Raw genomic sequence first — 14310 nt, forward strand, 5'->3', positions numbered from 1 at the left:
ATTCGCCTCTCCCGAGTCCGTACGGGAGTTGCAGCGATTGGACAAGACAATCAATTGCATATGACAAAATTGGGGAGAAAAAATTGTAAATAAAAAAATATATATATCGTATTGCATGATTCTCTTCCCAACAGCCAAATTGGCAGAAGAACACATTCCTCTGCAGCTAATAAAAAATCACACCCCTTGACAGGGCTCCAAACTAACATTTTCTCTTGGTGGCACCAGCCCATGATTTGGTCGCACCAATTATTTTCTGTGGTGTCACACAGTATAAAAAATGTTTAATCACCTCAATAAAGTCATTCATAGTGCTTTTGACTACTGAGATGGTATGCTTTTGACTATGTAATAGACTACTGAGATGGTATGCTTTTCAATAAATATATTTTCATCTAACATGTCCAAACAGCATAATCCAGTATGTTTTGATGTACAACCTAATCCAGTGATTGTCATGAAAAGTGATTGTTGGTTGACAAGGTATTGTTAAATTTGAATTTTAAAATAGGGTTCCAGAATTTTATGAATTTTGTTCAATAGAGATGAATTTGCTTCCAGCTTTATCAGGGTTTGCATTAGGTAAATGTGGCGCAGGACATTTGACCAGGAACATTTTAACTTACCCGGACCGATATACATTGGGTGTGTAACCTGATTAGGCCCTCTACCCATGGTGCTCAGAATGACAGAACATTACCGAATTCTGATGTGCACTTTGAAGATGTTACAATAACTGTCCACATTTACTTTTCCTGTGCCAACAACACCAATAACAAACAGCAACATCACTAGCCTATGTCAAGCTACTGTCCCCATAGTAGAACATTTGAACTATTCTATTGGTCAGCTTGTGGAGAAAGAAATAGCCTATTCTGAACAGACTCTGGGACAGTTGTGGGATGATAGATCCCAAATTCAACCAGTAGGCCTAGGTTACATTAAAAAAAGGCAAGTGCAACAGATCAGAACGTTTTGCTTAAAGTGTTGAAGTATTATTTCTTATTTTTGGGAGGGGCTAATTCCCCCCCCCCAAAAAAAACGTTGCAGTTCCTGCTACCTTATGCACTTGCAATGGCCGATGGTCATTTCGTACGCAATGATCTTAAAGCCATATCAAATATCTTGGTTGTAAAATAGTTGCTATTGAGCTCAAGATTAAGATATGACAAATTAAAATTATACCCACAGAAAGCTGAGAACAACAGTTTCTTCCAAAGCTATGTATCTGCCACAAATGAATTTTGAAATGTTATACAATCAATCACAAGCCTTTTTTATCTCTCGGAGAGTGGCTCGCTCATCACAGAAGCAGGTCCCAGTGAAACAAGCCCAGGGGCTGGGCAGACACTTTCATTAATGGAGTCATGAAGATAATGCACTTTACTGTTGGACCAAATCAAGTTTTGAAACTTTTGAGTGAGGTGACCATTATAATGAATGTTCAGATCGCACTGATGAGACCAAATAAATTGTTTTACTCGTACAAGGTCACAAAATGCTACTAAATGGTCATAGTCTGGAGCCCTGCCCCATGACACGCTGTAGCTATATTATAATCGAAGTTCTGTCGTAAGTAGTCAAATTCCTTGTGACTGTCTAGTCACGGTAACTAAGCTTCTCCAAATTAGTAGCCTAAACATTTGTAAAATAAACATTTTGACTCTAGGGGCTGGTGATCACTAACGGTAGGTCACAGGCAGACAATTAAGATATCCTCATGTTCTGTGGAGTCCTGGCTTTTGGTGTATATCAACGTATTTTGTTTATGCTTCACAATGTTAACTGGAATGTAGGTAGCAGCCATCTTGAAATGAGGTCATCGGCTCGGCCTGCTCTTATAAATGTGTATGCCCATATATGGTAGTAAGTCACACAAAAGCTTTGAAGGCACCGATCAATAACCAAGATACTCAGCTTTCCGCAGACACCCTGCTTTTGCAGATAGGGGCTACTGTTCTCATACCAGACTAAATAGAATTTAAAAAATCTAATAGGGTTCCCAAATATGGGGGCTTTACATTTTAAGAGGTTAACTTTCCTAATATTAGGCATTAGCAAACTTTTTTTTAAATGCGATAAATTACAGGGTAGCCTACTCTGCTGACACTGACAAATGGATCAATAAAAACGACATTGTCCATATAATAGGCCTATTAGAAGGGGAGACAGAATAAGACGTCCATCTAAACTGCAGGAGGAAATATTGTCCAAAAACAAACTTTTAAGTAGCACTTACCCAACAATGATAAATAGTGAATATACACAGTGAGCACTCACTGGGGATATTGTCGATGCTGGTGCCAATAAGATGGGCTATACTGTTGTTCGCTCAATTAAGTTGATCATTTTTATAACTAAAAGACAGATTAGTTTTTTCATTGTCTTCTCTTTACAGCAATAAAAACATTTTGCTTTCCAAACTATGTTTTCCCGTGGTTGTATTTGGAAATATTGTAATATGCCCGGCTTGGCCTCTACTAACTTGACCAAATTGTGTGCTGCCTTTCCTTCCGAATGTAGGCAATGCGATTAAAAAATATATATATCTTTTTTAAGAAGCTAATGATCCTCTGTGGCCAAATCATGCTTTAGTAACCTATTTTGAATAATTTTTTTTATTCATGTATAGACCGGAGTAGGCTAATAAGGCTATATAATTTTGGCAATTTAATTAAATTTACTTTAGGGCAGTGGTTCCCAAATTTGTTATAGTCCCGTACCCCTTCAAACATTCAACCTCCAGCTGCGTACCCAATCTAGCACCAGGGCCAATGCACTCTCAAATGCTGTTTTTTGCCATCATTGTAAGCCTGCCATACACACACAATACGATACGTATATTAAACATAAGAATGATTGTGAATTTTTGTCACAACCCGGCTCGTGGGAAGTGACAAAGAGTTCTTATAGGACCACGGCATAAATAATAATAATATAACAATCAATAATTTTGCTCTTTATTTAACCATCTTACATATTAAACCTTATTTGTTCACCTGAAATTGTGAATAACTCACCACAGGTTAATGAGAAGGGTGTGCTTGAAAGGATGCACATAACTCTGCAATGTTGTATTGGAGAGAGTCTCTGTCTTAAATAATTTTCCACACACAGTCTGTGCCTGTATTTAGCTTTCATGCTAGTGAGGGCCGAGAATCCACTCTCACATAGGTACGTGGTTGCAAAGGGCATCAGTGTCTTAACAGCGCAATTTGCCAAGGCAGGATACTCTGAGCGCAGCCCAATCCAGAAATCTGACAGTGGCTTCTGATTAAATTCAATTTTCACAGAACCGCTTGTTGCAATTTCGATGAGGCTCTCTTGTTCAGATATCGGTAAGTGGACTGGAGGCAGGTCATGAAAGGGATAACTCACTCGGGTGCTTCGCTCTATCACATTTGACATTGTCCGTAAGCTTGAGTTCATTTGCACACACAAAAAATCATACAATGATGGAAAGACCTGTGTGTTGTCCTTGTTAATGCAGACAGAGAAGAGCTCCAACTTCTTAATCATAGCCTCAATTTTGTCCCGCACATTTAATATAGTAGCAGAGTCCCTGTAATCCTAGATTCAGATCATTCAGGTGAGAAAAAACATCACCCAGATAGGCCAGTCGTGTGAGAAACTCGTCATCATGCAAGTGGTCAGACAAGTGAAAATTATGGTCAGTAAGAACTTTAAGCTCGTCTCTCAATTTAAAAAAAACGTGTCAATTCTTTGCCCCTTGATTACCAGTGCACTTCTTTCTCTATGTTGTAAAAGGGTTGCATAGTTGCTGCCCATATCATTGCATAATGCAGAAAATACATGAGAGTTCACGGGCCTTGCTTTAACAAAGTTTTATATATATAACAGAGTTATACCAGTGTTCATTTCGACGACAAAAATAGTCGAAAATAGTCTGGCCAGCATCCCGGAGTCGCCACTTCACTGTTGACGTTGAGACTGGTGTTTTGCGGGTACTATTTAGTGAAGCTGCCAGTTGAGGACGATTTAGTCTTATCGTCCTGTCAATCGCCACTGTAATGTAGGTGTTTGACGAATATTTTCGTCGCTATTTTTGTCGTCGAAATGAACTGGTATAACTCTGTTCTCTCTCTCTCTCGCCAGGTGTTGTGTTGTGTGGACAAACAGGGTGTATTATCCTGGCCTAACCCCAGTCCAGAGACCGTGCTGTTCTTCAGTGGTCGCGTGGAGCCGCCTCACAACGACAGTCAGCAGGACCTGCGAGACGACCTGTCAGTGAACTCCTTCTGCCGCATGGAGACCGATGATGACCGTGACAAGGTGCGTGTTTGTGTTTGAGTAGACGAGAGGGTGTGAATTTGTGGTGGAGGGGTGGGGGAGGGTATAGGTCTGTAAATTCCAACTTTTTCATCAATTGCTCTTCATCTTCTCCTGTTCTTGCATACTAAAATCAGATGTGTCGTTCGGTTACGTATAAGGGCTCTTATTGTCTACGAGTTCCTGTAAGTCTCATTTTAAACCTCTGTAGTAATAGAATATAGAACGTCAATGATGATAGTATTGCTCTCTTTTTTAGTATCTAGTTTCCATTGTCTTCTGTCAGATGGTGTCATTCTACCGCGACACGACCGTTATCTGACGTGAGACCATGATCTAGTTCCTTTAAGCATCTGAGGTAGTGACTGAGACACGTTTTGATGGTTGGTAGAATCTTTTCAGCGATAGAAAGTCTGATTTGGCTGTTCATCCTGTCAGACCCAGGAGGGGGAGGCTCTGCTGTGTATGCCAGTGATGGATGGGATGCGGGACTGGCATGAGCCCAGTGAGACTTCACATGACACCGGCCGTTCCGAGGACACAGTTCAGCCTCGGCGGCAGGCGCGGGAGACACGCACCAAACACCCCTCAGGATCTAATGTCAGCTTCAGCCACAACACCGAGGGAGGGGACCAGGGCCCTGAACAAGTAAGACGCGCTCATACACACACGTCCTAAATATATCAATCTCTTGTCATCACTATCTTACTACACAGCATTCGTTCCCCTCATTTTCCCCCTTGTCTCTCTCTCGCCACCCCTCTCTCAGGACATGGTGGGTTGCTGTGACAACGATGCGGAGGACTACGTGTGTGACTACCACCTGGAGATGCTGAGTCTGTCTCAGGACCAGCAGAACCCGGTGAGTATCCAGTTTGACGAGCAGGGCTGGCAGTGCCACCTGCCCAGCCTCAAGCCCCTGGGCCTCAACATCCTGCTCAACCTGTGCAACGCCAGCGTCACCCAGCAGCTCTGCCGCTTCTCCGACCACCTCAGTAACCTGGCGCTGCAGGAGAGCCAGGGGGCCGTGCTGCCCGTCCACGTGCCCTGGGGACTGTGTGAGCTGTCCAGGCTTATAGGTGAGGAGAAGGAAGGGAAGAGACGCACGCACGCACATAAACACACTCACACGTACGCATGCATACACACACACTGACCCCTTCTCTTCCACTCTTTTTCCTCCTGTGTGTTTCTCAGGGTTCACCCCCGGGGCGAGGGAGCTGTTCAAACAGGAGAACCACCTAGCTCTGTACCAGCTGCCCTGTGGGGAGAAGGCCAAGGAGTCTGTCCCTCGACGCCTACACAACTTCACCAAGAGACAACCTCCCATCAGCCACCTCATCTCCCTCTTCATCAGAGACTCCTCTTCCAGTGAGAATATATCGCGTTTTCTTTCTCTATAGCTCATTTATTCTTTGTCTTTCTTCCCCCTCTCTCACTTTCACTCCATCTCTCTGGTTTCACACTCGCTCTCTCCATCTCTTACCCTCCTTTTCTTTAGCCTTGACCTCTTTCTTGGAATTGTTTTGTTGCACCTCTGTGACCCCTGACCTCTCACCCCTAGATAATGTCCAGATGTTGTCTCACGGCTCGGCTGACCTCATCCTGGAGGCCTGCACTGACGTCTGGGACGGATCCGACATCTATCCCCTCTCTGGCTCCGACAGGTCAGAACAGCCTTATAGCAGCCTGATGACAACCTTATTGCAGCCTTATGTAGTCTTATCACAGTCTTATAGCAACCTTATGTAGTCTTATCACAGTCTTATGTAGTCTTATCACAGTCTTATTGCAGCCTTATGTAGTCTTATCACAGTCTTATTGCAGCCTTATAATAACCTAATGAGCAGACCCGGCGCCAGGATAACGTGGCTAAGGGGGCTGTTGAAATCAGTGAGGGGGCACAATTTTGGGGGGTTCTTGCGTTGGAATTATATTGAATTCTGCTTATATCACAATAAACATAAACATCTACATGCATTATTAACTCGTTATATGGCTACACCCCTACAGGAAGAAAGTTCTGGACTTCTACCAGCGGGCCTGTCTGTCGGGATACTGCTCTGCCTTTGCCTACAAGCCCATGCAGGTGTCCCTGTCCAACCAGCTCAATGGGAAATGTGTTGAGCTAGCCCCCGGACCCAACATCTTCTCTGGGGTAGAACTGCCCTCCACCACCCCTATCAAATACGACTCCCGCAGGAACTCCTGGAGCTCTGATGGTAAGGGAGGAGAGGGTGGGAAGAGAAGAGAAGAGAGGGTGGGAAGAGAAGAGAAGAGAGGGTGGGAAGAGAAGAGAAGAGAGGGTGGGAAGAGAAGAGAAGAGAGGGTGGGAAGAGAAGAGAAGAGAGGGTGGGAAGAGAAGAGAGGGTGGGAAGAGGAGAGGAGAGGGTGGGAAGAGGAAAGGGTGGGAGGAGAGGAAAGGGTGGGAGGAGATGAGAGGGGGAGAGGAGAGGGTGGGGAGAGAGGAAGATGCAGCTACACTTACAATATATGTTTTGTGTTGTACCTGGGTGTGACTTTTGCTTATATTTATTTTCATGTCTTGTCCCCCTCATTTCTCTCTCTCTCCCCTTACATCTCTCCATAGAGGGTATAGGAGAAGGTGTGGAGAAGGATGACTGTGTTCAGGCTCTGAGTGGTCAGATCTTCATGGGAATGGTGTCATCCCAGTTCCAGGCTCGTCTGGACACGGTCAGGCTCATAGACGCTCTGGTCACCGCCTGCATACGCTTCGTCTACTTCTCTATGGAGGACGAACTACGCAGCAAGGTGGGTGTGTTTGCTGAGATGTTTGTGGTGGTGACGATGTGGTGCTGTATGGTGTGCTTGCTGAGATGTTTGTGGTGGTGACGATGTGGTGCTGTATGGTGTGTTTGCTGAGATGTTTGTGGTGGTGACGATGTGGTGCTGTATGGTGTGCTTGCTGAGATGTTTGTGGTGGTGACGATGTGGTGCTGTATGGTGTGCTTGCTGAGATGTTTGTGGTGGTAAAGCTGATGACAATGGTGACAATCTGCCTGTCTGTCTGTTTCTCCTGTGTATGTGTAAGGTGTTTGCAGAGAAGATGGGCCTGGAGACAGGGTGGAACTGTCACATCTCTCTGACCCCAAACAGGGACAGTCCCTGTGACGGTGCCCCCAACAGCCCAGGCCAGGACTCCCTACATGATGACCTGCACCAAGACTCCCGAGATGAGGCAGAGGGGCCGTTGTTACCAGAGGAGGAGACTGCTGATGTTCCCAGCTTCCTGGAGGACTGCAACAGAGTACAGGACAAATACTGTTTGTCTTTCCTTCTCTCTTTTCTTTTTGTTTTCTCTTCTCAACTGTGACTTACACCTGTTTCTTGCTAACCCTTCTCTCTCTCTCTCTCTCTCTAGGCGAAGCTACCTCGTGGTATCCACCAGGTTCGTCCTCACCTGAAGAACATTGACAACGTGCCTCTGTTGGTGCCTCTCTTCACCGACTGTACCCCAGAGAGTGAGTCAGAACAAATTACAGTTCACTTCACGTACATGAATCAACCCTTTCTGCTTTAGACTATGCTTAGTATTTGGTACAGAGACATTCCTATGTTTTCAATATACAAATCAATTGATCATGGTATATAAGTTAATTTTATCTCAAGATTTGCAATGTAGCTATGCTTGTTACAGCTACACTGAACAAAAATATAAATGCAGCATGTAAAGTGTTGGTCCCATGTTTCATGATCTGAAATAAAAGATCCCCGAAATTTTCCATAAGCACAAAAAGCTTATTTCTCTGAATTTTTTTGCACAAATTTGTTCACATCCCTGTTAGTGAGCATGTCTCCTTTGCCAAGATAATCCATCCACCTGACAGGTGTGGCATATCAAGAAGCTGATTAAACAGCATGATCATTACACAGGTGCACCTTGTGCTGGGGACAATAAAAGGTCACTCTAAAATATGCAGTTTTGTCACACAATGCCACAGATGTCTCAAGTTTTGAGGGAGTGTGTTATTGGCATGCTGACTGCAGTAATGACCACCAGAGCTGTTGCCAGAGAATTTAATGTTAATTTATCTACCATAAGCCGCCTCAACATTGTTTTCGAGACTTTGGCAATACGTCCAACCGGCCTCACAACCGCAGACCACGTGTATGACGACTTGTGGGCGAGCAGATTGCTGATGTCAATGTTGTGAACAGAGTACCCCATGGTGGTGGTGAGGTTATGGTATGGGGCAGGCATAAGCTGTGGACAACAAACACAATTGCATTTTACTGATGGCAATTTGAATGCACAGAGATACCGTGATGAGATCCTGAGGCCCATTGTCGAGCCATTCATCCGCCGCCATCACCTCATGTTTCAGCATGATAATGCATGGCCCCATGTCACAAGGATGTGTACACAATTCCAGGAAGCTGAAAATGTCCCAGTTCTTCCATAGCCTGCATGCTCACCAGACATGTCACCCATTGAGCCTGTTTGGGATACTCTGGATTGACGTGTACGACCGCGTTCCAGTTCCCGCCAATATCCAGCAACTTCGCACAGCCCTTGAAGAGGAGTGGGATAAATTCAACAGGCCACAATCAACAGCCTGATCAATTCAATGCGAAGGATGAGGCAAATGGCGGTCACATGAAATACTGACTGGTTTTCTGATCCACGGCCCTGCCTTCTGTATTCCCAGTCATGTGAAATCCATAGATCAGTGCCTAATTAATTTATCTCAGTTGACTGATTCCCGTATATGAACTGGAACTCAGTAAAATCTTAGAAATTGTTGGGTTAATATTTTTGCTCAGTGTACATGTGTGAGAGTGTTCTACGTCTTTGTGTGTGTAGCCATGTGTGAGATGATAAAGATCATGCAGGAGAACAGAGAGGTGACTTGCTGCCTGGGGAGCTCTGCCAACTTCCGCAATAGCTGCCTCTTCCTACAGAGCGACCTCAGGTACACGCTAAAACAAACCCATGTCACAAACACAGCAGCTGTTGCCTGGTTAATTTATAAATAGTCTTCATAGCATCCATACATTCACTTACAACCACATAACATGACTGCTTCAGGCCTTAATGAAATTATGAAGAGTCACACACTTCCTCATAAACGAAGATAAATAACAACAAAACCTCCTGTCCTTCCCCCAGCATCGCCCTGGACCCCCTGTACCCGTCGCGGTGTTCGTGGGAGACGTTTGGCTACGCTACAGGAGCAGGGCTGAACGGGGAGGTGGAGGGTCTGTCTCCTCTCAGTCTGTCTGGTCAACTCAACACCCTGGCCTGTTCTGTCACCTTCCACCAGGGGGAGTCTGTCAGCATGGTCAAACTCATAGAACAGGTGAGACACATACACGTGTGCACACACACACGCACACAGAGATGCAATATATTTATTTTACGTGTACGATTCCCTTCAAGGCGCGTCACACCACGTACGGCATCCGCAAGAGCTTCCTGTTCCTGTTGCAGTGTCAGCTGACCCTGGTCCTCATCCAGGTGAGAGAGAACATGACTATCCTTAGCCTCGCAAAAGCATTCTTGAAATACTAATGCTCTTTTATCACCCCAGTTTCTCATACCAGCCTATTTCCTATTTATTTTTGATATAATAAAAGAGCTGAGGATGCAACAGTTGTAACTGAATATTTTATGAAAGTATTGTTTGTTTCCCTGCCGTTGTGTAGTTTCTGGCCTGCCTAGCCCAGCTCCCTCCTCCCATGAACATCACTGATATCCTCTGGCTGTCCTGCTTCAGCTGTCCACTTCTCAGGTATCACTGCTACTAACCATATGGGTTTCAAACTCAAAATGTTATATAGTAGAACAGCATTACACACGATAACCATGTGTGTTGTGTTGGCAGTGTGTCATTCTTAGGAAAGCCACCAGAAAGTTCTGTGATGAACGTGGCCACGGGGAAGAACCAAGATGCCATCCCCAGAAAGGTACGTATTATAGTTTACCCACACCGGCCCGGTTTTAGACGTATTACTTTACACTAGACCAGGGCTGTTCCTGGAGAGCTACCGTCCTGTAGGTTTTCACTCCGACCCTAATCTAGCACACCTGATTCTAATAATTAGCTGGTTGATAAGCTGAATCAGGTTAGTTACAGCTTGGGTTGGAGCGAACCTACAGGAGGGGAGCTCTCCAGGAACAGAGTTAGAGAGCCCTGCTTTAGACTATGCTAAGTTTATATTGATTTTCATGATTGGCCAACTCCAAATATGCTCCCTTCACCTCTTCTAGTTCTGAATCAGATGTGTGTTATCTATCTTAATCATGACATGTGTACCATGGCATTCCTTTTAACATTTAGATTTGTGTGTATCTACTTCCTGCAGACGCAGAACTACTTCCTGGGTTGTTTCCTTTTGAGGTTTGGCCTGACCGTGTGTGCCTACCTGCTGGGTTTCGGCTTCACGCTGCACGAGGTCTGCCTGAGGGCCAACAACCTGACCCTGGCAGAGAACACCACCATCAGCTGTACTGATATCCTCAGGGTCAGTTCGGCTCAGGACGCTCCCCATTGGTTCAGGGAGCTGTCCAACGGCCTGCTGCTCACTCAGAAAGTCATGGCTGGGTTCCTGGCCCTGCACACAGGTAGGAGGAGCTTTCTGTGTCACTCTCACCCCTGCATCTATCAAGTCCGGTATCCCAAATAGCGCCTTATTTCCTATATAGTGCACTACTTTTGACCAGGGCCCTGTATAGAGAGCCAAGGTTCATGTGCGTATCTTTACGTTTTATTTTATTTCTATTTCTCTCACCCTCCTTCTTTCCCAGTGGTCATCTCTCTGAGCTATGTCCATCGTTCCCAGCCGCTGTGGAAGAAGAACCCCTTCAGCAACACCTGGTGGTGCCTCACTGTCCCCGTTGTGTAAGTGCGTGTGTTTCTGTTTGTGTATGTGCGTGTGTTTCTGTTTGTGTATGTGCGTGTGTTTCTGTTTGTGTAAGTGCGTGTGTTTCTGTTTGTGTAGCCTAACTGTTTCTGCCAAGTTTCTGCTTTTTTTGCCATCAACTGATACTCTTTTCTCACTCTTTTGGTCTTCCCCGCCCTTCCTCCCCACCTCCAGTCTGCTGGGTCAGTTGGTGCAGGCCACGGTGGACTACCAGCTGTGGCAGGACCGGTCGGCACATTTGACCTTTGACCTGAAGGACATCCCCATGCTGGCCTGGCTGCTGGTCTCCCTGTCCTCCCTGGTGGTGGTGCTGCTCAATGAGGCTGTCAAACTACACGAGATACGGTAAGATAGAGGGGAGGAGGAGTGAAGTAGGAAGGGGAAAGGATGAGTCTTTTTATTTTTTTATTTAGCCTTTATTTATCTAGGCAAGTCGAGTAGGAGTGGTATGATAGGAGGGAGAGAGAAAGGCAGAAGATTGTGGATGACCGAATGGTTGGTTGAGAGAAGAGGATTAGGGAAGGGACAGTCATGTGGGGCGAAAAACTGTTCCTATGTGTTGATCTGTCCATTCCTTCTGTCTGCAGGGTGAGGGTTCGCTACCAGAAGAGACAGAAGCTACAGTTTGAGACCAAACTAGGGATGAACTCTCCCTTCTGATTGGCTCAGACAATGAACAGAGGGGCGTGGCAATACATGCTGGGAACCAATCAGCCCTCTGGAAAATTGGAGGCACCAGAATCTGGAGTAGGTCGAAGTTGGTTCTAACTGCTGACACTGGGTCAGATCGTTTATCATCCCTCTTGCTTGTTAGGATTGGAGAAAGAGTAATATGATCCTAGATCTGTGGTTGAGGGGAACTTCTACCTCAAGCTCATAATCGCACTCCTCCTCAGTGCCCATTGACCTAAACCCAGGAGCACTCAACCCACCTCAGCCCGAAAGCACTGGCTCCTAGCAAGTAGCGCTAACCTCAACCAGACTGCTACACATGCTTGGGTGGTTTATCACTGCGATAATCCAATCTTTTTTGGGGGTGGGGGGGATCCTTGTTTAAATTGTATTATGGTATAATCGATTTTTTTTATATATAAAAGAAAGATCCCAACGCATTTTTCTTTTTTACTTTAAAAAGAAAGGCAAACAAAAACTGAGAAGTATTTATAATATTGTGGAATGTTGTTGAAGGCCTGGGAAATGTTTTACTGTAGTCCCTGCTTGGGGATAGGAGGTACGCTCCTCCACTGTCACTGATCTATGGTATTGTCTCACACTGTATCACATAGGGATTATCACACTTCAGCATGTTGCTCCTTTCTTTTGCCCCAATACCAGACAGGGTTTCCCCTAGGATTTTTTTCATCAGCGGTGGCTAAGTAAACGTGGGGGGGTAGTTGGCTTGGCCAATGGTGTGGATTTAGAGGCCCTCCTCTTGGCCGCAGAGGCAACATTTAGCTGTTTTAAAGCAAATTTCCTGCAATTTTACAAATTTTGCCGTGGAGCGGAGAGAACATTTTACAGTTTTAAAGCTAATTTCCTATGGCTTATGCCATGTTCTTACGCTATCTGAGTGACTCAGATAACTATAACAAAATCAAAGCCATGACATTTTGGGGAATTTTATATTCTAGTTTTATTTTGGTGATTGTTAGTCCTCAAAGATGATCTATGTAAAATAATATTGCTCCATTATTATTTCTACATACATTATGTCTGGTTTTAGTCGTTTAAGTTTACACAGAAAATATTTGATCATCTCAAAAATTATATACGCTACCGTTCAAAAGTTTGGGGTCACTTAGAAATGTCCTTGTTTTTGAAAGAAAAGCAACAAAATAAATTGTCCATTTAAAATAACATCAAATTGAACAGAAATACAATGTAGACATCTTGTAAATGACTATTGTAGCTGGAAACGGCAGATTTTTTTATGAAATATCTACATAGGCGTACAGAGGCCCATTTATCAGCAAGCATCACTCCTGTGTTCCAATGGCACGTTGTGTTGGCTAATCCAAGTTTATCATTTTAAAAGGCTAACTGATCATTAGAAAACCCTTTTGCGCCTCCCGGGTGGCGCAGTGGTCTAGGGCACTGCATCGCAGCGCTAGCTGTGCCACCAGAGTCTCTGGGTTCGCGCCCATGCTCTGTCGCAGCCGGCCGCGACCGGGGGGTCCGTGGGGCGACGCACAATTGGCCTAGCATCGTCCGGGTTAGGGATGGTTTGGCCGGTAGGGATATCCTTGTCTAATCGCGCTCCAGCGACTCCTGTGGCGGGCCGGGCGCAGTGCGCGCTAGCCAAGGGGGACGGGTGCACGGTGTTTCCTCCGACACATTGGTGCGGCTGGCTTCCGGGTTGGAGGCGCGCTGTGTTAAGAAGCAGTGCGGCTTGGTTGGGTTGTGCTTCGGAGGAAGCATGACTTTCGACCTTCGTCTCTCCCGAGCCCGTACGGGAGTTGTAGCGATGAGACAAGATAGTAATTACTAGCGATTGGATACCACGAAAATTGGGGAGAAAAACATTTTTAAAAAGAAGAAAAATAATAAATAATAATAAACCTTTTGCAATTATGTTAGCACAGCTGAAAACTGTTGTCTGAATAAAGGAGCAATAAAACTGGCCTTCCTTAGACTAGTGTATCTGGAGCATCAGCATTTGTGGGTTCGATGACAGGCTCAAAATGGCCAGAAACAAAGAACTTTCTTCTGAAACTCGTCAGTCTATTCTTGTTCTGAGAAATGAAGGCTATTCCATGCGAGAAATTGCCAAGAAACTGAACATCTGGTACAATGCTGTGTACTACTACCTTCACAGAACAGCGCAAACTGGCTCTAACCAGAATAGAAAGAGGAGTGGGAGGCCCCGGTGCACAACTGAGCAAGAGGACAAGTACATTAGAGTGTCTAGTTTGAGAAACAGACGCCTCACGAGTCCTCAAATGGCAGCTTCATTAAATAGTACCCACAAACACCAGTCTCAACGTCAACAGTGAAGAGGCGACTCCGGGATGCTGGCCTTCTAGGCAGAGTTGCAAAGAAAAAGCCATATCTCAGACTGGCCAATAAAAAGAAAATATGAAGATTGGCAAAAGAACACGGACACTGGACAGAGGAACTCTGTCTAGAAGGCCAGCA

General features: G+C 45.1%; 1 protein-coding gene across 5 annotated transcripts in view; it reads left to right on the plus strand.

The window, feature by feature from the left end:
* tmem94 (transmembrane protein 94) overlaps window positions 1–13807 on the plus strand; it is a 36314-nt gene extending 22507 nt beyond the window's left edge. For all 5 annotated transcript variants that reach the window (XM_071409887.1, XM_071409891.1, XM_071409888.1 and 2 more), the window contains 18 exons: window positions 4117–4293; window positions 4729–4938; window positions 5060–5369; window positions 5488–5661; window positions 5855–5957; window positions 6304–6512; window positions 6881–7062; window positions 7343–7558; window positions 7673–7772; window positions 9116–9224; window positions 9422–9611; window positions 9692–9769; window positions 9958–10043; window positions 10137–10218; window positions 10618–10876; window positions 11060–11153; window positions 11350–11520; window positions 11763–13807. In XM_071409887.1, coding sequence (XP_071265988.1) covers window positions 4117–4293; window positions 4729–4938; window positions 5060–5369; window positions 5488–5661; window positions 5855–5957; window positions 6304–6512; window positions 6881–7062; window positions 7343–7558; window positions 7673–7772; window positions 9116–9224; window positions 9422–9611; window positions 9692–9769; window positions 9958–10043; window positions 10137–10218; window positions 10618–10876; window positions 11060–11153; window positions 11350–11520; window positions 11763–11835 — 2823 coding nt within the window. In that variant the 3' untranslated portion in view covers window positions 11836–13807. The remainder of the gene's footprint in view (window positions 1–4116; window positions 4294–4728; window positions 4939–5059; window positions 5370–5487; window positions 5662–5854; window positions 5958–6303; window positions 6513–6880; window positions 7063–7342; window positions 7559–7672; window positions 7773–9115; window positions 9225–9421; window positions 9612–9691; window positions 9770–9957; window positions 10044–10136; window positions 10219–10617; window positions 10877–11059; window positions 11154–11349; window positions 11521–11762) is intronic.
* The last annotated feature ends 503 nt before the right edge of the window (window positions 13808–14310 follow it).

Source organism: Salvelinus alpinus, chromosome 7, assembly GCF_045679555.1.
Source record: "Salvelinus alpinus chromosome 7, SLU_Salpinus.1, whole genome shotgun sequence".
Lineage (NCBI taxonomy): Eukaryota > Metazoa > Chordata > Actinopteri > Salmoniformes > Salmonidae > Salvelinus > Salvelinus alpinus.